Raw genomic sequence first — 22420 nt, 5'->3', positions numbered from 1 at the left:
AGAAACACATCTGACCAAGTTTGTGTTCCGTATACAAAATTAGTCAAACATAACTTCCATTATCGAATCCAAAATAGCAAAGTTTGCCTTAGATTGGAGGACGTAAGCTTGGAATTTTAAACTAGACGAGGAGACAACTTCACGCACTGATGATAGTTTTCCGAACGAAAAATCGATTCATAGGAACAGGTGAAAACATTCGTAAATAAAATTACCAACAATTCTGATTATTTAGGTCTCAAAGATATCAGTTGACAAATTCAATTGAACATACAGCTCGACAAGGGCATTAGAGGACTGAGTACAAATCAGGTTCAGAAAATCGGGTTTATCATGAAGGATTCGTCAATCCCTCGGCCATATTTCGTGTCAGTAGATCACACTTTTATTTTCCATCCGAGAGCCGTAAGGCGCAAGGACGGTCCTCAGTTTGGTGCAAATTGACTCATTTAAATACGCAAAGCTATCTCTTCGCTGGAGACATTGTGCAGCTGTATGCATATTTTTGCAAATTTTCTTTCAGAAATCTCCCTCCACCTAGTGTCCTCACGACCCAGTAATCGTGAAAGTTTAAGCGTTCAAAATGATCAGTTTTTGCTTCTGTGCCATTACCAAATGCGACTTTCTAAATACTAACAGCATTATGAATATATTGTCCGCAAACTTGTTGCGACCACACAGAGTTAGTTCGCCGAAGGGTGTGTTCCTTAATATTGGATTAACATATTCAACACACTTGCTCTTAAGTAATCGATAAATCATGCGATGTAGCAATGAGACGGTAATAAGGTGGCAATAAAATAACAAAGAAAGACGCCAACGAAACAAGAAGTTTAATTTCTGGCTAGTTACAGAGTGAAAAGACTTAACTAAATGAACTTCAAACACGCAAATAATTCAAAAATAAAAAATGTCGCACTGAGAAATTACAAGTTTTGCTCAAGATTGTACTGAAATAGCATCAAATCTTTTAGCTATAATTTATAATTATTAAGATTGGTAAATCATTGAACAAATGAATGGCGTTTTAAGTTTAAACGCCACTGGACCAGGGGTGATTTCATTCCACAAAAACAGCAAAAACTGAAGCTTCTGCGAAAAGATGGTCATTTCTAAAGGCGTCTCGGGCAAAGTTATCAAAATGGGCATACTACAAGCATCTACTGGCAATGTGAATACCCTGGCCTTAACTGCTGGCCGATCCACACTTGTACCTCTCAGAAGGCTCTTCGGCTTTTATCTTACTTTTAATTTCCTCGCTAATCTCGACTGACCATCTCTTGCTGTTTTCAGCAGTGTACATCTTACTTTTTAAATGTTCTTCCAACACATTGTGAATGATACCATGTGCCTTTCCATTCAACAAGTCATAAGGTTCTATTTTGTACGAGTTTTCCCTCCTGAATAATCTTTCTCCGTGATGGGCAAACATGGCGTCGTCTTCAGAATTAGGTGCAGCGGGAGCACTGCTTGCAAATTTCTTCGATTGCCCCTCTGACGGATTGGACCCAGGTTTCCGCGTCTGAGGGAAAGCTCGGTTTGCTAATAACACAGTGCGCGCCACTGAAGCAAATTTACCCTTGTCTCCACTGATCTCGTTCGCTAGTTCCTTTCAAGTCGTTGCTAGGTTTCTTAAGTGTTCTTTCGTCCGAAGTTAAAGAAAAGGTGGTCTTCATTTGAGAATTCTTGACAGTTGCCAAAGAGTTCTTCTTTACGTCAGGCCTCCATCATAACCGAAATGAAGGATCGATGAACCCACCAGTTCATTGTGAGTTCTGGGCCAAGTTTGATGTTCGAATATCAACTATCTGTTTGTTTAATTTGTATTCTGTGAAGTGTTCTCAATAATAAGGTTCTTTGAGAAATTAAGAGGCTTTAATTAGATCCCAAGAGAGCTGTATAGAAAAGAACTTGAATGTGCGACGCGTATATTTTGAAAAGCTTGCATGTAAACTAAGCACAAAACAACAAACAAGTTGTTATATGCCGAGACTGATGTCATTTACCAGCAGAATAGTGATTATCATTGAGTTCAGGACCCCGATGATAACAGTCCTTTGTACTGAAGGGTTATCCTGGGTAAAAATTCGATTATTATTATTATTATTATTATTATTGTTATTATCATTACCATTACCATTACCATTACCATTACCATTGCCATTGCCATTGCCATTGCAATGGCCATTGCCATTGTCATTGCCATTGCCATTGTCATTGCCATGGTCATTGCCATTGCCATTGTCATTGCCATTGCCATTGCCATTGCCATTGCCATTATCATTACCATTATCATTATTATTACTGATGTGTTCAACACTTAAGAGATATCCGAACAGTTGTGAATGACCCATAATAGGTTGTTTTTTCCAGAACTGCAAATGAATTGCAATCGGAGATAATCAGAGATGTTGATGTTTAAAACACGATAATAATTCCTATCACGCATTATAACGCTACCTGCATTAATTCATTGATGTATGGCGATCTCTTCACCAAAACGTCATCCCACTCTTAAACCTCCATGACTCCTATACCTCGTGCAACACTGGGGAATAATTTCTATCCCTGACCCTTGGTTATTTCTGCAAAAACAAATAACAAATGGATGACTGTATATACTCAGTGACTATGTGAGTAATCTTCGCAGTAATGAACGCTACTTAAGCAATAGGTGGTTTGCACGTCACGTCATTGCCGCCATGTTGGTGGACGTAAACAATAGATCTCTCATTAGCTTCTTGTGTTCGTCCACCAGCATTTGTTCCTTTCACCATTGTTATCTGTGTCTCTAGAGATTGGTTGCAAACCACCTCTAGTGAAAATGAAGCCAAAAACAAATCGATGGTTGTAGGTACTATATATAAGTGAGCCTTCCTTCACATCTCTTAAAAACAAGTCATGAAACTTTGGGCTATAGCCTGCAGAACACGAGTAGTTTTCCTTTGCGTTTTTATGCGAATGGAGGCTTGTGCTCGCCTCTATCCGCCACTTAAAAACTATAAAAAAGTCATGTTAGTTCTGTAGGCTACTTTAGCCAAACCTCCTGGCAAAGCCCGCGGCACACAAGTTGTACAGGCTGTATACGCGACATTTTTTCGAAAACACCTACCGTCCAATGACAGCGCATGCAGTATCTACATGTTATTTCATCACACGCTATAAATAACACATTTTAAACTCTCCGAAACCCCAATTTAATTTCTCCTTTTATCGTTTTCCCCTTCTTATTGGTATAATATTGTTGAAACTGTATACTATTGAGACAGAGTGGTTCGAGGAAAGATCAACGCCGTCGTCGGTTTGCCAGGATGTACCTCTAACGATTCCAATAGCAAGCACAAAAAGCCCTTACTTGTTCTTAACTCCACTTTAGTGGAAAAGGCTGGGGGCATTTGGAAGAAATTTCGAGATTTCCAATAAACATTATGCCAAACATTGAGTCTCTTAGCATACTCTAATAACAAAGAAAAGCTTAAAATGAAAGTCCAGAGATCTTTTTATATGCAATGTTTATCATATCAAGGCCAATAGAATATAAGTCATGTTTAAAATCTCTTGATCAAGGCTCATTATCGCAACAACGACCCACCCTCACCCCTACAGTGAACTGTGGATATGATAGCCAATCATGACATTGGATTCAACTGAACAAAATTCTAGAGTGGGACAATGGAAAGCAATTGAAAAATCTGGAAATTAATTTAAATCTGGTTTTAAAATGCGCTCTTTTAAAAGAGAAATTTAAACTAATTGGGAAACTTGGGGCATTTTATGGTTTGTTATGCAGACTGTTTCTTAGATACAATTAACGTGTTTTATTAATGATTATTGTACATCGACAGATCTTGCCTCAGTGCTTTCATTTCCTATTCCTGAATTAAGACTCCCTCTATCTGTTCTCTTTACCAACTCACTGGCGATTTGCATTTCCGCTAAGAATTTTCTGCAAACAAGAAAAACTGTTTAATATATTCTTAATGTTTTCCCTGAAATTAATCACTTAATGGTTTTATTTTGTTACCTTCTTCTTTAATTTTAAAGAATTTTGGAGATATTTCAATTTGCTGTATACAGGAGAAAGTAAAGCGATCAGAATAAAAACTTGAAATGACTTTACATTTCCTTCCTATTTACTTATAAACCCGACAAAAGGAAATGATGCTTTATTGTGTTCATGTACAAGAAATTTTTGTATTGAATAAATATCGCTTCAGAATTTGGTTAAAAAACACGATGGCGTGTAACCAGATTTCATATCACTAGGTTTGGAAGTCACTTCAACTTATACATTACAGTCCTGTATTTACATGATTAGTTATTCAAATGTTTCCGTCCATCAGTGCAGTGCGCGGTTTGTAAACCAGATCAATCGAACCGCATCAGCAACAATCGCATTTCATAAATTATGGTTTTAATTCCGTCTTTCGGTGATGTAGGCTCCGATGGATTAAAAGTTTCGTGTGGCATAAGTAGCAAACACTGTTCCAACTGCAAACAGTGATTCATTTCTGAACCATGCAGATGCGAAGCTGTCATACTCAGGCTTCCATACCTTGTGTGATGCTTTTTCTAGTCCAGTATCGTTTGCCTGACCAATCAAAACAACTACATTAAAATAGGCAAATTGATGTTGAATGGCTCGAAGTTTTTTCTTAATAATCTGACTCAAGGCATCACATCGTGCGTCGCGATCCCATGCCGTGTAACAAACACCTTGCAAGTTCGTTCTGAGGACTTCTTCAATCGTATCTTGTATCTGAAGGTCCTGAAGTTTACAAGCCGGTTGAAGAATGAGTAATTCGATTTTTCGTAGATCGTCTGGCGTGGGAGAAAGCGGAGAAACTTCCGAGTTTTCAAAAGTGCGCTTTCTCATCATTTCTGTGGTTGTTGTTTGGCTAGAGTGTTCCTCGAAGTCGCAAATAAAGGTGAATTCGGTTGTCAATAGAATGGAAGCTTCCCGTCCTAATGAATACAGCTCTAAAATTAGCTTCAAACAGTGACGGAAACTGCTTCTTGTGGCCAACACTGCGATGACAAAAAGAAAAAAAAAAAACAGTTTTTTTTTTCCTTAGGGCCTAAGGCAAATGTTCTCCTTCGAAAGCCAAATAACAATAAGGTTTGATTGCAAGCGAGCTTGCTGATAATTAACCCGTCTTTCAGCTCTTAGAGCCTTGATGAAGTAATTATGCCAAAACCTATTGGCTTTAACTCCATTTTCTCTTTAATCAATAACCTTGGTATTTATCAAATGAGTCTCTTTTGAATAGGAAAAGTTTTGGACCAAACCCGTTGAGATACGAACAAAACTGGTTCGGAAAATCATAATTTAAGGTCGAAAATCACAAAACGGAGGTGGTACATGATTAATGAAAACAGGCAGAAAGATAGGATTGAGCCATCGCAAATCCGCTCATCACTGGCGGCAAAAAAATAATCTTACCCCGGTAAATGAAACTGTGAATAGCCTTTGTTTGCCTCGGAAACCCTCATTAACCATTTTCTTTCACATTTCTGAACCAATTCATCACGACAAAATAGAGCTTAATGAAGAAAGAATTAAGTTGGCTCGGCTTTGTGTTGCCGAACGCCTAAAGTACGTCGGGTTAATAGATAAGTTGCTCAGTAAACGTGCAACATTATGAATGTTTTAGGAAATTAATTCCTTAGGCAAACATGTTGGTAATTACAGCGATTGTATGTTTATGTTTTCACATCGAGGAGAATAGACGTTTAATTAAAGGTGCTATTTGCCTTAACTTTGGGAGGACTGTCAATCGGGGAAAATACACTCATTAGCTAGCGCTACAAAATATGTAAAACCCCGCCGGCTGGTAATACAGATATATTTGACACTGTCCCTTTCTCTAAAAAGGCCTAAATTTCTCAAAATTGTGACTGAAGTAATCATGATTTGGCAAGAACCGAGGAGGGTTCAAGAGGCAAAAGCGCGCTACCCAGAAAACTTCCGACATTTTTCCAACAATGTTGTAAATCAGTCAGGTCGATGTATTGATTAAGGCCGTTGGCAAGCAACTCTACCACTTCTTAAAGCATTTTATCGTTAAAGAAGAAAATTACAACAAATGCTTTTTACCGTCTAACAAAGGAGAAGTCAATTAGTATGACGCCTGCTCAAATTAACGGGACGATAGAACACAATCGGTTGAGAAACATGGTCTTGAAAGCAAAAGATGCCGGGAAATGTTTTTTTTTTTTCGTTGAAATAAATTTTTAAGACACCGTGCAAGTCTCATAAAGGAATAATTCAATCACAACAATTCATATATTCTTGGGGACGAAATTAATCAACTGTCTTATTCCGAAACTCCTTGGGAATTTTAGCGTCGTTTTAGCATATTTCATTTTTGTGTCCATTTCGTTTTTCTCATTCTTGTATTTTTCTATCGAGCCTTAGTACTTTTTTGATGATGAGTTTTAAAAAAATCAGAAGGATTAGGGCTTGGATAAACAAGGAAACATCTTTGCGGAAACACTTGTTTTTTGTCGTTCCAGCTTGGCTACATTAACGGGAAGTAGATGCCGGTCTAGATGGGAAAATCTAGACCGCTTTCAATATTGATTTCAGCCAATCAAATTCGTGAATTCGGTAGTTCCCAGTCCTTGTGAGACACAGCCATATAATTATTATATGGCATCTAGACCGGTCTAGAAAAAAAAAGATACAACGAATATAAAAATTGGCATATAAGACACAGCCGTATAATAAACATCTTATAACCGAGCTAGGTCCGTCTGTATGGGAGATTATTATATGGCTGTGTCTCACAAGGACTGGGAAGTACCGAATTCACGAATTTGATTGGCTGAAATCAATATTGAAAGCGGTCTAGATTTTCCCATCTAGACCGCCATCTAGACCGGTCTAGAAAAAAAAGGTACAAAGAATATAAAAGATTGGCATATGAAACACAGCCATATAATAAACATCTTATTAACCGAGCTAGGTCGGTCTGTATGGGAGAATCTTGACCTCGGTCGCTGGTACAGACCTCACTGCATTCGGTCTGTACTTGCGACCTCGGTCGATTCTCCCTTACAGACCTCCCGCTCGGTTAATAAGAACTAATTATGAAATAATAAATTGTGATATAAGAATTTCCATTTCCTTTTGGAATTGTCCCTTGTGATACCATGTTTCTTTGACATTTTTGCATCGATTTGATAGTGATTTCCTTCCTTTTCGTCCCTATTCGTGTCATCTTCGTAAACTGCACCTCTGCATACATGCTATCTCTCCCGGATAATGCAGGAGTCTCTCGAATACAGAACAAATCTCCCGGTCTCCCGGATAAAAGCGACTTTGAACCTTTGCACCACTGGGAGCAAACGTCCTGCCCCAAATACCCAAATCAAAACAATTTCGGTTTTTTAACTACTCGCGTTTTCAGGCACTTTTTTAAGCAATCTTTTCACCACAAAACCACATGTTGACGGAAACTAAACAAACGCTTTTTCACGGCCATACAACAGACTGTCTGATTGGATCTCTGTTAACTCATAACAACCCAAGAAATAAACGCCCGGTCTCTGGGCCAACATCGGAAACTCTTCGGAAGACTTCGGTTCAACTCCAAAAGTCTGCGGATCAACTTCGGCAACCATCGAGATTCCTCGGTAAATGTCGGAAATCTTCGGGTCGACTTTGGAAGTCTTCGGTTGTCCTCGGAAGACTTCGGATTACACGATTTGAGGGGGGGATGAGGTCGACTTGATGGAGAGGGGGTGCCACTATTTTCTTGGGGGGGGGGGGGGAAGTACGATGCCGGAGTGTTATAAAAAAAATCTCCAGATTTTAGATTTTCAGAGGTTGGCATCTCTGCGTCTGTCCTCAGACAAAGAAACAAGAAAAACCCTCGATCCTCATCCTTCCAATTGTTGTTCTCACTTTTAATAAGAGCAGTGGAGGCTAATCAACATTCCCGAAGATAATAATCAAATTAGTAAACATATAATTCGGATGCAAAATTCGAGTTTAAGAAGCAAATGCTTAATTACCTCTTCCTGCATTGTAGCAGAAAATTTGTCTCCGAAGCATACATTTCTGTGGCTTACTGGAAAACCTTTCCCCCCTTGCCCCCGAAACAATGATTCCACGTGAATTCCGGCCTACCATAGCGAGGCCTTTAACGTCAGATGTTTGACGGAATGAGTTGTAAACCTAAAGATTAAATCTAATACCCTACGTAGGTGGCAAAACTGATCGCTTGAAATATGCCGGCTCAAAAGAAACAAACCACTGAACAATCAACCCCTGACCAATATTGCGGTTGGCGAAACTAGCGGTTAACCAGCTAGTCTGGGACAAGTTGACGTTTAAAAAGAACAAAAAATATATGAATTTTTGGAAAATAAGAAATTTACAATGACTTAAGGTAAAAGCTCATAAGAAATATTTTATGGAGACCGTCAGTGTAAGGTTAGATGCCAATCTTATGTGGGGCATCAGGTTGTTGCTGTTTCGCCAACGCACTGCATTTCTAATGTCGGGTCTCTTTAGGTGCATTTGCGAGAAGCGTGACAAGCGCAAGCTTTTAGAGAAGATTAAAAAAATTAAATCATTTAATCTTATGAACTCTGTCCTGGTTCCCCCAGTTATTTTCCAAAGCTTAGCTGAGGGAAGTCTGAGTACAAGACCAGTTAGTTTAATAAGGATAATTAAAGACTGGGGAGAAATTTCAATTCTTTGACTGCATAACCCACATCTACCCAACCAATGGGGCTCCAATGACTTCCTTGAACATTTGTTCTGGGCAACATCAAATCACCATACCCATAGTTTTGAACTTTATACAAAATGTATGTACGTACTGAGGAGAAACTCAAGCTCTACCACTCCTTGAAGTGAAAGAGTATATCATTGCATAGTACATTGTGATTGTATGGGTCCAGAAATACTCTTGCCAGAATGATCAGAGTACATTATCTTGGGTGGAAAACCATTAATATAGCACAAGTTTTGTTGAATAGAATGACACTTTGGCTGCTTGTTATCAATAACTGCACTTATTAAAAACTAGATCATTGGATAATGTAATTCAAGACTTTTTATTGGCTTAGCCATTATGGTATATGAGCCAATATAACATAATCTACAATATGGTAAGCGTATGCATCAGCTTAAAATCAAAAGGGAGCTAAAAAATTCAGTTTCTTCTTACAAAATAATAATTTCTTGGGGACATTTTCAATAAAACAATTATTCCACTCACGCTTGTTGGATATGAGATGATTATAGCCAACTCGGCGCTACGTGCCTCGTTGGCTATCTATCATCTCATATCCAATGCACGCTCGTGGAATAATTGTTAATTATCCTCATCAAAACCCAATTGTTCAATGAGTTAGGTCGGAACCTGCAGTACTACCGGCAACAAGCTGGGCATGAAACTCTGGGTAAGAGAGGGAGACACTGATCATGTAGTATTTATTTAATATACAGTATTAAAAATATCTTTCCATGTTGGCACTACAATGATATACATGTGTTTAAAGAAAATGACAAAAAAATTATAGAAAATAACCCATGTGAAAAACATGGCTACATCCAGAACTGTCTCATTTTTATTGCTAATATAGCCAAAGCAAAATAAAGTATATAACTTAAGTTTTAAAATGTTTCTCATTACCCCTATATCTTCCAAAAACAAAGATAGTGGCCCCTGGAACTCAATCCTTGGTCACGTCGACTCTGACAAGATTGACACAAATGGATGGAGCTGTCGAGGCAAAGGCAAGGCTGTGGTCTAGCAGTGCCCAGTGGCATCTGGTGCCTTACTTTTGCTCTTGGGTGAGTCAGGAATCTTCATTTTTGAATAAAAAGCATTGCTGGACACTCTGGATTTCACAGTTTCAGAGCAATGGCTCCCTTCAATTTGTCTTAGAGCACAGCCTTGTAAATGGTTAAAGTTGGAGGGAAAAGACTCCAAACCCCTGAAAATGCCAAGGAGAGAGATATACCTACACCAGCCATCCTACACAAAAATGATAATCTCTGAAATGAGATCAAGAGCTAATATCTAAATTACATTGATCCTGACTGTCACTGTCTTAACACTATGATGACAAAGAAGATGCTTTATGTGAACTCAAAGTGGCCACACCAACAGGACCCCTGAATCACAGAGTCAAAGTTGCTGAATGTCTCTATTGTACAAGGAACACGCAAGTGAAAGCTGGTTTTGGGAAATTTGATTGTCTGAACATAATTCAACAATGATAGTCCTGAGAAACAAAATTACTAATTGGAGGAAAATATTGGAACTGTATTAAACAAACAAAAAGTTCACTGTACCCAAACATCACAATGAATATTCTTGATACTGTTCTCTATACATTTCCTAAGGTGTGGCCAAGGAGAATTTGTTTAGCAATCAAGAGCTTCTTAAATAGTTAGTGATAATTTCTTTATTCTTGTGACCATATGTGATTCAGGGGTGATATTGTAAGGAGAAATTAGATGCTAATCCCTCTAAGGGTCAAATGGTCACAGTAGTTCATTATGAAAAGTGTGCTTCACAAAATTCATCGATCACTACAAGGAATATCCTCAAATGTCCTATAATCAACTATAATTTGTTGGTTAACTGGGTTTTATTTGGTTCCACATTCATGTAATGGGACATTACACTAGTAACAACCAATTATGCTGGGGGACTCTCATACTGACTGGTGGGATTGTTAATGCAAGTAGTTATGGGTTAGCTGTATGTACAAATGATTGATGATAATTGCTGTCAGTCATTAATTAAAATATTATTTTCAAATAAACAACCCCTTCAAATAAACACTGAGTTAGAAAACCTAAAAGTTTAATGAATGCTGCCAAATTTCATCAATAAAAGATGGGTTTTGTAGGGGCCTACAAAACTTCCAGCTGCTCTGGCAAGCGTGATCAGAAGAAATTGTGAAATTGGCCCCTCTTATGTATGAATACACTCCTTTATGGTTTTAGTGTGGGTTGTTTTAGTGTGGGTTGATTCCCACTGCTATAACTCATTCCCCACCAGAAATAGAAACATAAGCAAGAGGTGCACATGTGCTCGTAAAAAATTGGCCAATGATGGTGCACATACACAGTTAGGGACTGTGCTTTCAAGACACCAAATCCCCAAGCTAGCTCTTCAAATTTAACACTGGATATGACAAAAAAAATAACACAAACTAAATGCTCTGCTCATATTTTGTGTTCACATTAGCTACCCAAGGTGTATAACAGTTCAGGGTTTGTATTTTTTAAAAGACACTTGAAGATGTGTATTATGTTGTTGAACAAAGTATCCATTTAAGTTCATGACTGCTCGCAAAGCCTCATCGTACCTTATCATGTTAACAAAACCATATCCAGTACCCTTCTTGATAGACACCGAAAAAATGGCTCCGTGTGGGGAAAAAAGTTTATAGAGCAACAGTTCATTTGCGATGTCCTCCTCTGAAGCCGGTAAACCATAGACGAATATGCAATGACAATTGTTTTTCGCATTTTGATGTGCAGGACTCGGAAGATTTTGATTGTTCGTTTGATTTGTAAAGTAGTTTGAAGCGTTACGGCCGGGTCCGAGTGGAGAGAACCGGTTGTTTGTTGTCCCATGATGAATAGGACCGACTCCTCCGAGATTCAGTTCTGGTCTTAAAACTTCGTTTGTTGGTAACATTGAGACAGACTGTAAATGGGACGAAGAAATTCCTTTAGGAGGGTTTGCAAACTTCACCGAAAGAGTAGCACCAGGCGCTATAGTGACACCATTCAGTGCATCAATGGCTGCCTGGGCCTCTGCCCTTTTGTCATAACGAATAAATCCTACACCACGACTTTCACCACTTTCTAACAACAAAATTTTGGAAGAGATGATTGTTCCATACACTCCAAACCACGTTTTAAGATCGCTCTCAGCAACAGCTTTAGGTAATCCACTAATGTACAAGTTCGCATTTTTAATCGCCTCTGAAGATGGCCGAGCATAACTTACTCTTATTCTCTTGTTGTCAAGTTGATGTCCGTCAAACATTTCTATGGCTCTCGCCGCTTCAGCCTCAGTGTTGTAGTTCACAAAAGCATAACCAAGGCTAACGCCATTAGTCTTGTCCCTCATGAGTTTACAGCCTATCACCGTTCCACAATTACTGAACATGTTCTGCAGAAAGGCTTCCGTTATATGGGGTGGGATATAGTTCACGATTACATTTTTCTTTTCTTTCACGTCAACGACTCCGTTCATGGGGATTTCTGTCATTTTTGAAAGAGAAGAAATGCCGAGAAACTGAAGATTTCGAATATTCAGTAGTCACAACTGTATATATTCAACTCTTTGCGCAAACGCTGCTACCCAGTCCCAACCGGTCGATGTAGCAAGGTTGGTAAAGCGTGCTAGTTTGCGTGCTAGAAGATTCTGTGATTATGCGCAGATCTGCGCAGAACATTTCGAAGCTACAACATCGCCACCCCCCTCCCCCCGCCCCCGTAACTCCCTGGGCATTTAAACTTTGGAAGATTGGCTCTTTATTAAAACTTTTTCGGGCAATAAATTAAGAAATACTAGTTACAGAACAAAAAAAATACTGAGAGAACAACCACTGCACAGGAAGGAGTCCTATTGGAAAAAAAAAAAACCCAAAGGGCGTGATCGCAAACGGACCCCTCAGACCCATGCGAGGCGCCCATCCAAGGTAATGGGATTTGAACTCATGACCTCTGAACCCATGACCTCTTGAACCCATGAGCACTGCACCGGTATCACACGTAACTTGTTGCTCGCAGAAGTATCATGATTTGAATAGGAAATGAATGTCGTCAAAACACAAAAATTATCATTTTTTGTGCGGCACTTTCATCTCATCAAGGTGTGTGTTATGGTTACATATGATAAAGAACCTACCGCTAGTTTCCTGTACCAAATCACGGATGATATGATTTGTCATGATGGACTTGTGAAGTGTATGTCTTCTTTCCTTTCTGAGCATTTTTTAGAAAGTAAAACAGCCGGTCTGATTTGTCATCGTTATTACCCTGCGTGGCCAGTCCTTGCCGGGCAGGATCATATTGCAAGCTGCTGTATGACTATCAGTAAAACATATACACTCTCTTTTTTATATAAGAAGCTTTTTCATAAGGACGTTCAAGCTGAGACTAGGCAAAATTTTAAGAACATAAACAAGCTGATAGAGAGTTACGAACGTCTCTACTTTGCCATTTTTTTTTTTCGGTGAGAAGTTGAAATAGATGTAAAAAAAATTAAAACTGCGATCAACAAGACAACTAACTCAATTAACTCAAATGCTTATGGAGAGTCTTAACATTACTGAATGCGGTTTTCTGAACGATACACCAGAAAAAAGCTCAGCATAGCCCATTGTAGAAACGTGAGAGGACTGGGACGAGTTTCTTATATTGATTACATTGAAAATCTAAACATTCAACTGAAATGTTACTGAATGAAAAGCTACCCAGCCCCAGCCAAGTTTGAGAGTTTTCAGCAGAAAAGTGTCCAAATTGGAGCCTTGCAAAAGTTGCAAAAATACCATACAAACCCTTTCAGTGCCCATAATGTCGAAAAATGTTTTTCGCTCATCTAATTCTACATTTCACCAAATGAACTTCTGCGAAAAAAGTTTTCGATTTGGTTAAAATGCAATTTTTTATAAGTTTTTAAAGAAATTCAAATTTGCCGCCATTTTGGTCCACCATTCGCACCAGTCTTCCTCGGTACAAAGTGAGTCGTGACGTAGGTTCAGGAAACATGTGATTTTGGGTTGTGACTTATCTGACTTGAAAACAAGTGGGAATTTTACGGTGGCCCATAAGTGCAAAACACAACACAAACACTGAAAACACAACATACACAAACTGAAAACACAAGACACAAAATGAAAACACAACACACATAAACTGAAAACACAACACACACAAACTGAAAACACAACACACACAAACTGAAAACACAATACACAAACACTGAAAACACAACACACAGAGACTGAAAACACAACACAATCGTCCAAAACACAACACACTTTCCAACGCACCAGTTTTGTTTCCGCTGGCCTATATGATACGCAGGCGCAATAAAAAGTCTGAATATGGCGGATAATAAAGAAGAAGCTATTCGATTCTACTTTTCGAAGAATTATGATTACAATACCATTTTGGACTTTCTTGAAAGATGCCACGGAATAAAAATGTCCGAAAGAACTCTTCTGAATCGTCTGAAAACGTATGGTCTGTGCAGAAGAGGAAGGGCAATAGATGAACAAATTGGCACCCCAACATAAATTTCACTTTCGAAAAAGAGAATGATAGTAAACTCTCCTTTCTTGATATATTTATCGACAACTCTTCGAATGATTGTGTTTTTTCAGTTTTTCATAGAAAAAAAACCTACACTGGTCCCCTAACAAATTTCTTTAGTTTTATTCCATCATGCTACAAATTTGGCCTTATCCGAACTCTTACTGACCGTATCTACAAAATCAACAACACCTCTTCCGGCCTTCAAAACGATCTTAAGAAACTTTCCGACACTTTAAAACATAATTCTTTTCCTTCGCATATTATTGAAAGAACTTTCAAGCGGTATCTTGAAGGGTCCTCCTCTCAAAATAGCCGGAACATTGATGACAATAATACACGTTACTTTAAACTCCCTTTTGTCGGCTATTATTCTAAAATAGCGAACCTCAAACTCCGACAACTCACTAAGCGTTTTTGTAAATCAGACCTAAATTTCAAACTAGTTTTCACTTCTTTTAAAATTAAAAACATGTTCATTGTTGAAAGATCGGTGTGTTGTGTTTTCAGTGATTGTGTTGTGTTTCAGATAAATGTATTGTTTCAAATACGTATATGGTGTTTTTAGCGTGTGTTTTATGTTTTCAGTTTGTTTGTGTTGTGTTTTCAGTGATTGTGTTGTGTTTTGCACTTATTGGCCACCGTAGAATTTGCTTCAGAGTGGTCACAATATCGTAAGCTCACAATTATCGTAAACGATCCGCACTCGACCAGTGTATTTATAATTTGGATATATCAACAAAGTTGAAATGGTAAATTGGTCACCGTAACGATTACAAAAGCTGACGTTTCGAGCGTTTGCCCTTCTTCTTTGCTCCGACGAAGGGCCAACGCTCGAAACGTCAGCTTTTGTAATCGTTACGGTGGCCAATTTACCATTTCAACTTTATTGATATATCCAAATTATTTCGTTACCCCCACCGACGCAGCCCCAAACAGTTTCTTTAGAAACTATCAGGCTTTACTCAGTGTATTTATATACACTTTTAGGTCAAGTGAGGTTCCTGAACCTACATCACAGACATCAGTCACGTGGTCATTTTGAGCACGTTATTCTTGTGATCAGTGGCAGGGGTCGACCGAAAGAAAATAGAATTTTGAACTTTGTAAAAATTCGTAAAAAAATCGCGTTTTTTCCAAATCGAAAAAATTTTTCACCGAAGATCATTTGGTGAAATGTAGAATTAGATGAGCGAAAAACGTTTTTTGACATTATGGGCACTTTAAAATTTTTCGCCGTCTACCCAATCCATACAAACTCTCTATTTTAGGTGATATTTGAAAAGCTGTGGTCATAATATCGTAAAGCGAAGGGCTCCGACGAAGGGTTAACGCTCGAAACGTCAGCTTTTTGTAATCGTTATGGTGGTCAATTTACCATTTCAACTTTGTTGATATATCCAAATTATTAGGTTCAATTTAGGGCTTTGTTTGCGCATTATAGTTACTCACAGTTACCCATTAATATCTGTTGTTTCGTTTCTCTTTTTCTTTAATTTGAAATATTGTAAGGGTGGACATAGACCACTTTCATAAATGGCTGCCATATAAATGTTCTTTTGTTTAAATTCAAATTAGCCCTACTGGCCTTGCTTGAGATAATGTATTCTTTTGAATTTTGTACTGGAGAACGAGGCCAGTAGGGCTATTTTAAATTTAAACAAAAGAATATTAATCCAGCAGCCATTTATGAAAGTGGTCTATCGTCATATTTCTATTGCAATTATACTTGGATTATGTTATTTGACTAATATATTTGATGTATTTTCAGTCTGATTTTGGTTTGTTTGTTTAGTTGTTTAATTTGGTTAGGTCTTCTCTAACTGATCCATCGGTTACTTCAGGGCCCATCCAATAAGGTCACAGTTTCAATCCCTTATATTCTTACCCACCCCCCTCTCCCCCACCCCTTTTCTCCCACCCCCCTCTCCCCCACCCAACCCATGTAATAAATGATGAAACGTCCCCCATTCTTGACAGAATGGTGACACTGGGGAAAACGTCAATTAAAAATTGAATTTATATCTTTTAAGTTACAATTTCGAGCATGCCTGGATATGTTAACTGTCTCTTTAGCCTGTTCACCTCCATTCCGCATAACATAAGGAAGCAGCCTCGGGTTTTAAATGGAAGCTTACCTTTTACACTGTTGTTTTGTAGAGAACAGCTACGAAATGTACAAAATTTTAAAACGCACATGCTGAGCTATTGTTCTACCTGTTTGATCTCTTGTTAGCCTTGTTCTCATTGCCGTCACCGTCATGGTTTGCTTAAAATCCCTAAGAGCTACAGAGAACAGCACCAATTGGTTTTCAAGCCTTTTTCACTTTATTTTCTGGTTTTGGAATGAAATTCATTCAGCTATTTTCACATGAGGATTCCTTAAATTTAATTTGTACCTCTTACAGGGTGTGCCTTGCAATTAAAAACAAAAACAAAAAGAGAAATTATGTACTACCTAGGAAGATTTACTCTATGTCACAAATGAAAGCAATAAGGACTTTGACATTATCAGTGATTTTACAGGACAACCTTGCAGGTATTGAAGCCTCTAGGCTTGTTGTATCTGATTTTACAGAGGATTTGAATGGCAAGATCAGTAAAATCTACATAATCATTATCTCAGTTGTAAACTGAGATATAAATATACTTGCCGTACTTTTTCCATACATTTTAACTTATCATAATGCTTTCTTAAAGAAGCCCAAGTGAAAAGGTTTCTGTTTATCCCACATTTCTTTATGTACACTGAAAAAATCCTCAAGATCCTAAAGTTGTTTTTGCTACCTGTAGACTAATTTCATATCACTTTTATTGGGATGGTCAGGTTCAATGTTGCACGAGGTTATTTGTGACAGCAGCCTTTAAGACAAAAACAAGCACAACAAGAAATATATGAGCCAGAATTTTACCTTTCAAAAAGATTAGAGTTGGAGTTTTGAGTGTAAAGTGAAGTGTTGGCATTACTGTTGGTACTTGAAACAAAATGTTGGAAATTAGGGGAATGTTTTTTTTCTACATATTAGTAGCCACCTCAGCCACAAAGAACAAACAAACAAACAAACCAAGCATATTTCTGATCCATAATTATCTCTTGTCTGAGTTACATCATTAAGTTAACAGAATTGCATCATTTCTATAAACTTCATGCCCTATGGGTGATAATTTTCTTCCCTTTTTAATCAGCTGTTTGGTAGATGATGTTTTGCAAATTTGTTGTATAGTGAAAGGTTATGTTTATAATCGCTTCTGGGAAATTAAAAGCTCATAGAGAATTGGATCTCACAAAGATTGCTTTATTACAATTAGTGCAAATAATATTGAATGACTATAAATTAAAATAAAAGTTATTATGATCATAACTTTGACAAAGTGACATCTTATTAGTTACTGAATAATAAAAGACAATCAAAGATCTAGAACTTACCTTTCGGTCTTTGATGATGCCATTCCATTCTTTTGCAGCAATACGAGGTATTACCACCAACAAAAGCTTTTTCACATTTTCCACATTGGATTTGAAGATTGCCATAACTGATTCCACACTCACCTACAACATTATTAATGATCAGACAGAGTTTAACGTAATTCATTTACTATTTAATTTGACAGAAATAAAGGTAAAGTGAGTCAGCATGCCATATACAAAATTGCAGGCGACTTTAATTGTTTTTTGTAACACGATTCAAACTGTCGGGCACAGTCCACGGGCCCTACTTTTTGAGCACTTCACTCATGGAGCTCCCATGGCACATCAGCATCACTCCAATTTTTTTCCCTGATGTTTTTTTTTTTTACTTGCAGGACAGACTTCCCCGAAAAGGAGGGACCACTCATAAACTCGCACACTCTTGTATTGAAAATTAACCACTACGAATTGGTATCAAATTCTGAGGAGATTTAGTCAGAGCCTGCATTATTTACAGTGAGACAGAATACTAACTGGCTCATGGTCATCTCTCCAACAGTCATAGTCAGTCACCATAGCAATAGCAGCATAACAAAGACCAGCTTCGTTAGCCAGGACTACTTCTGGAACAGCTGTCATATTGATGATGTCTCCTCCCCACATTTGAAACATTTTACTTTCAGCTTTAGATGAGAAGCGAGGACCTTCAATAACAACATTGGTTCCTGAGCTGTGATGACTTAAATTCAATTCTTTGGCAACTTCACCAAGAATCTGAAAAATATATGAGGGGTGCATTAATCTATTCAGTAAACAAAAAACAGGATACAAACTGCCCACAGTCTAACCCTCTTGTAATTATTTTAAAAAACCTTCTCTTTAGCATTTTATGAGTGGTCATAAGACGTGTAAAAAAAAAACACTAAATGAAGTAGAACAAGTGAAGAGAAGAAGTTGTTAAATGTGGAACAGAAGCAGTCTAAATCAGTTACTGTATTGGCATATCAGTAGGATAAATGAAGAGCACATTGATGAAATGGGCCAGACATAAATACTGATGTGGACCGACCATTTGATTAAAATACAAGCCTGCGCCACTACATCGGATAAGCAAAATAGATACACATGATTAAAAGAAGATTACATACTTAATTTTAAAAATATGCTGTTCTTCTAGAATTCAAAATTTGGATCATTACTTCTTTCCTCAAAAAGTGACCACAAGTTTATAAAATATTTTAAGTCATCTTAACTAAAATCTTAACTAAAATTTTAGAAAGAAAATGACTTTTAATTCCTTTAAATTTACCCCAAGTTAGTGCGAGATAAAACTGCAGTTTAAGAGCACCACATTTTCATTCACATATTGTGACATGTACAGATGTTATTCAGCTTGTCTCTCATACAAGATAAACAAAGGACAAACCTCTCTAACATGACAACAATAAGGTTCATGCATAGGCATGTGACAGATTCCAGGTGGGCTTCCTTCTTTACCATCATAAAATGTAGATGTTCTTTTTGTTGTACGATCAATGAACTGGTCTGGAAACACTAGATCTCCAGGTTTATATTCCTCTTTTAAAGATCCACATGCTGTAGTGACAATGACATGAGTGCAGCCCTCTTCTTTCAGAGCCCAAATATTTGCCCGATAGTTGATATTTGTTGGCATGACAGTGTGTTTCTTACCATGCCTGCAGACAAAGTTGAGAAAAGAGCAAGACAAATCAATAAGGAACTGGTCCTAACAGGTTGATTATTATAACAATAGGTGCACACTGTTACAGAAAGTTAAAGCTTAAAAGAGAAGTTGGGCTTTGATGTTGGGTGACCCTGAGCTTCTACAATAGTTTCTGGGTGGTAGTTGCTGCCAAAAGTTAAGAATTTAGAAACACTGAATTGAACAGGATACTTGACCATTGCTAAATAAATATGCACTAAATTATGAAACAAAATCTTAAGTAATTCAAAATAATTGATTTAATTCAAAGTCCTAGTGTGCACCTTATGATTAAAATAAGACAAATGTTTTTTTTTGGCGTCATAATAACAGAGTCTTCAGATTATATTTAAAGTAACTAATAATGATAATGATGGGGACTACCATGGCGATGGTGGTGATAATGTCATACTAATAACAATTCATTTTGATGAATGATGTACGTACCTTGCTAACAAAACACACTCCACTCCAGATATTTTACCAATAACTAAGGCATCTGAGGGCTTAAAAGATATCAACATGATATATTGATAAAATAATAAGACCACAGAATCACTTAAGTGGAGTCCTAACAATCCCTGAAACCACTACTGGACCATTACACTTTGGACAAAAAAAACTGGAGCTGGTTGCTTATGAGAATAGGCTAGTAAGTGACCAAAATTATAATCAATGGAGTGTGGTTGCTTACCAGAGCTTCAAGAGATTATCAATACATTGTTAGCACAGTGTTGTATTTCTATTTAAGTGTTGATATACATACACCAGACTCTTTGAGTGGTTGCTTACAAGAGCTTAAAAACAATGGAAAAGTCCAGTTTGGTAATCCCGAAGGTGGTTGCCTTTGCCTACACGAACAGTGACTCACAAGAACTTTCCATCAGAGAGTTTACGTGATATTCAAAAACAGGGTTTTTTTATATTGGTGGTTGAAGCAAGAGCTGGTCACTTATGCGAGTGGTCGTATGGAGAGCTTTTCAACTGAATCTTCAAGATTTTATATTGATGAAATTGATCTGTCAGTTACATCATACATATGTTTTATCATTAAGTGCTCTTATTGACAAGATTCCACTGAACACAACTAAATGTTAACAAAGTATAAGAAATCCCAGATGAATATTAGGGATTTGATATTACAGTTGGTGCGACGTCCCTGGATTTTACCAACTTAATTAAGTCTAGAGGTTATATATATATAGAGAATAAAATTAACAAAAGCTGAGACTGGACAGAAGATGAAGGTTGAAGGATATGTCAGGTTGATTTAGGTGAGTTTCTCTCTCTGCAATAAGCTATTATGACTATAGGAACCAACCAGTGGTCAGGGAAATGCTATCTATGAAGAATTGGAGACTAGCAGAATAGTGCAATTTTTTTTAAGCTAACATTGTATTGGAGACATGTGCCAATGGAATTTTGGTGAGGGAGTAACTTTTTCAAAATACCAGCATCATATGACATGACATATTCTGCAGTATCTTGATCAAGAGAGAGATAATGCTCCCCTCACACTGCAAAGACCATGAAAGTTGAGTTTTCCCTAATTTTGATTTTTGTATGATTGAAAATCAATTTTTCCCCAGTATTTGCAACCAAGGTGACAGTTTGATATACATCACTCTTAGCCCTCATGTTCCATTGCTCAATCAACCACACTAGAACACACAACATAATATGAAATATTACCTCTCCAAATGGTGTAGAAACTCTTTTTTCTTTTCCTTCTTTTAAAATATCAGGATCACCCAGACCAGTGCCACCAATGATTCCAATCTATATGGTCATAAAAATAAAAAGCTTTTAAAAAAAGGAAATACAGTATATCCTTTCTGAACTGGTCAGGTTAGATTTATCAGACTTCATACACTTTTACACTATCATTAGACATCCAGGTAAGGTGAGATCAATTGCTCTGGAATAATTTTGAGCAGAATACTAGTCAGGGCACTGTTAGTGACAATGTTAGCTTTCAAAAATTCCCAGATGTTACCAGCAGTTCAACAAGAGATAAATTCAGTATGAAGCCTGATTAATATATACAGTGAGCCTGCTTTTCTTGCCTGCACTTAAGTAATTTGATCCAGTAAAATGTTGTGTTCTCAATTAACCTCGATAAGCCTGTTATTTGTTTCACCTATTGAAGGTTGGAGGTAGGAATCAGTGGAGGGGGCTCTTATGGGCTATTATTATTATTATTATGGGCTATTATTTTGAATTAAATAGAGCATGATTAAAACTTTTAAGCCTAATCTATCTGACCCTACATCCAAGCCTTAAATATACTTCTTCTCCTTTTGTTCATTTGTGGAAAGAAGCATTAAGTGTGCAAATAACGAGAGGGTGGTAATGGGTATTTTCATGATTCGTGAATGGCCTATTTTTTGCCCGTGAAACGTGAAATGGCTTTTTTATTTCTCGTGAATCGTGACATTCGTAGCCGTGAGCCGTGATTTTCCAAAATAATTCTCCGTGAAATGAGAAAGAAGTATTTAATTCCCATTTAGTTTTCGTGAAACGCGATCTTGACCCCCCTTTTACTATCCTCTAACAAGACAATCTTGAGAAGTTAAAGTGACTTTTGTGTATGTTACGACGGCTGACTGACGGGAACACTGTGTGAAGTGTTTTTGTTTTTCAATCTCGAATTGATCAATGCTCATACACTAAAATCTTCTCATAAACTAAAATCTTCTCATAAACTAAAATCTTCTCAAAAACTTGATCAAAAACTGGATCAATGCTCATAAACTAAAATCTTCTCAAAAAAACATCACTCTTTACCTTAATCTTTCCCATGCTGGTTTCAGTCACAAATCGGAAACACGTGCCGCAGGAGCGCTTTGGTCGCCTCGAAACGCAGAATCTCAAGGCGTTACTTGCGAAATACCTGTGAGGGATCTAGAACCCAATACCTTGTTTGCAAACAACACTACAAAGGTGTTGGAATAACATTTCGCCTTCCCAGTGTAACCACCTT

The 22420-nt window shown here is 37.5% G+C and overlaps 2 protein-coding genes and 2 pseudogenes across 3 annotated transcripts; all 4 read right to left on the bottom strand.

Annotated features, from left to right (window-relative positions):
* Positions 1-812: 812 nt before the first annotated feature.
* On the bottom strand, positions 813-2173 carry LOC148720169 (dynein light chain Tctex-type protein 2B-like; annotated as a pseudogene).
* Positions 2174-4104: 1931 nt separating this feature from the next.
* On the bottom strand, positions 4105-5725 carry LOC148720168 (dynein light chain Tctex-type 5-B-like). Its single transcript, XM_088738426.1, has 2 exons — positions 5444-5725; positions 4105-5028 (listed from the first exon to the last, which is right to left on the bottom strand). Exon 2 carries the CDS (start codon positions 4877-4879, stop codon positions 4451-4453), a length of 429 nt encoding a protein of 142 aa, XP_088594552.1. The 5' UTR covers positions 4880-5028; positions 5444-5725; the 3' UTR covers positions 4105-4450.
* A 3712-nt stretch (positions 5726-9437) lies between these two features.
* On the bottom strand, positions 9438-14868 carry LOC111327169 (ELAV-like protein 1 pseudogene; annotated as a pseudogene). Its single transcript, XR_015993166.1, has one exon. The product of XR_015993166.1 is annotated as an ELAV-like protein 1 pseudogene (transcript).
* A 1742-nt stretch (positions 14869-16610) lies between these two features.
* On the bottom strand, positions 16611-22365 carry LOC111327170 (S-methyl-5'-thioadenosine phosphorylase). Its single transcript, XM_022931286.2, has 7 exons — positions 22225-22365; positions 21130-21216; positions 19885-19943; positions 19141-19411; positions 18249-18488; positions 17733-17855; positions 16611-17167 (listed from the first exon to the last, which is right to left on the bottom strand). The coding sequence occupies exons 1-7, from the start codon at positions 22237-22239 to the stop codon at positions 17135-17137; spliced, it is 828 nt and encodes a 275-aa protein (XP_022787021.2). The 5' UTR covers positions 22240-22365; the 3' UTR covers positions 16611-17134.
* Between the last annotated feature and the right edge of the window lie 55 nt (positions 22366-22420).

This window comes from Stylophora pistillata, chromosome 11 (assembly GCF_964205215.1).
Source record: "Stylophora pistillata chromosome 11, jaStyPist1.2, whole genome shotgun sequence".
Classification (NCBI taxonomy): Eukaryota; Metazoa; Cnidaria; class Anthozoa; order Scleractinia; family Pocilloporidae; genus Stylophora; species Stylophora pistillata.
The sequence above is the reverse complement of the archived record's forward strand: the minus strand, read 5'-3'. Positions and strand labels throughout refer to the sequence as shown.

Excerpts from the sequence above, each read along its gene's own strand:
- LOC148720168 (XM_088738426.1), bottom strand. The coding sequence starts at position 4,879 with ATGATGAGAAAGCGCACTTTTGAAAACTCGGAAGTTTCTCCGCTTTCT.
- LOC111327170 (XM_022931286.2), bottom strand. Across the intron at positions 18,489-19,140 it reads ATTGTTGTCATGTTAGAGAG|ATTCTTGGTGAAGTTGCCAA; the intron begins GTTTGTCCTTTG and ends TATATTTTTCAG. Across the intron at positions 17,856-18,248 it reads GGAGAGATGACCATGAGCCA|GTGAGTGTGGAATCAGTTAT; the intron begins GTTAGTATTCTG and ends ATAATGTTGTAG.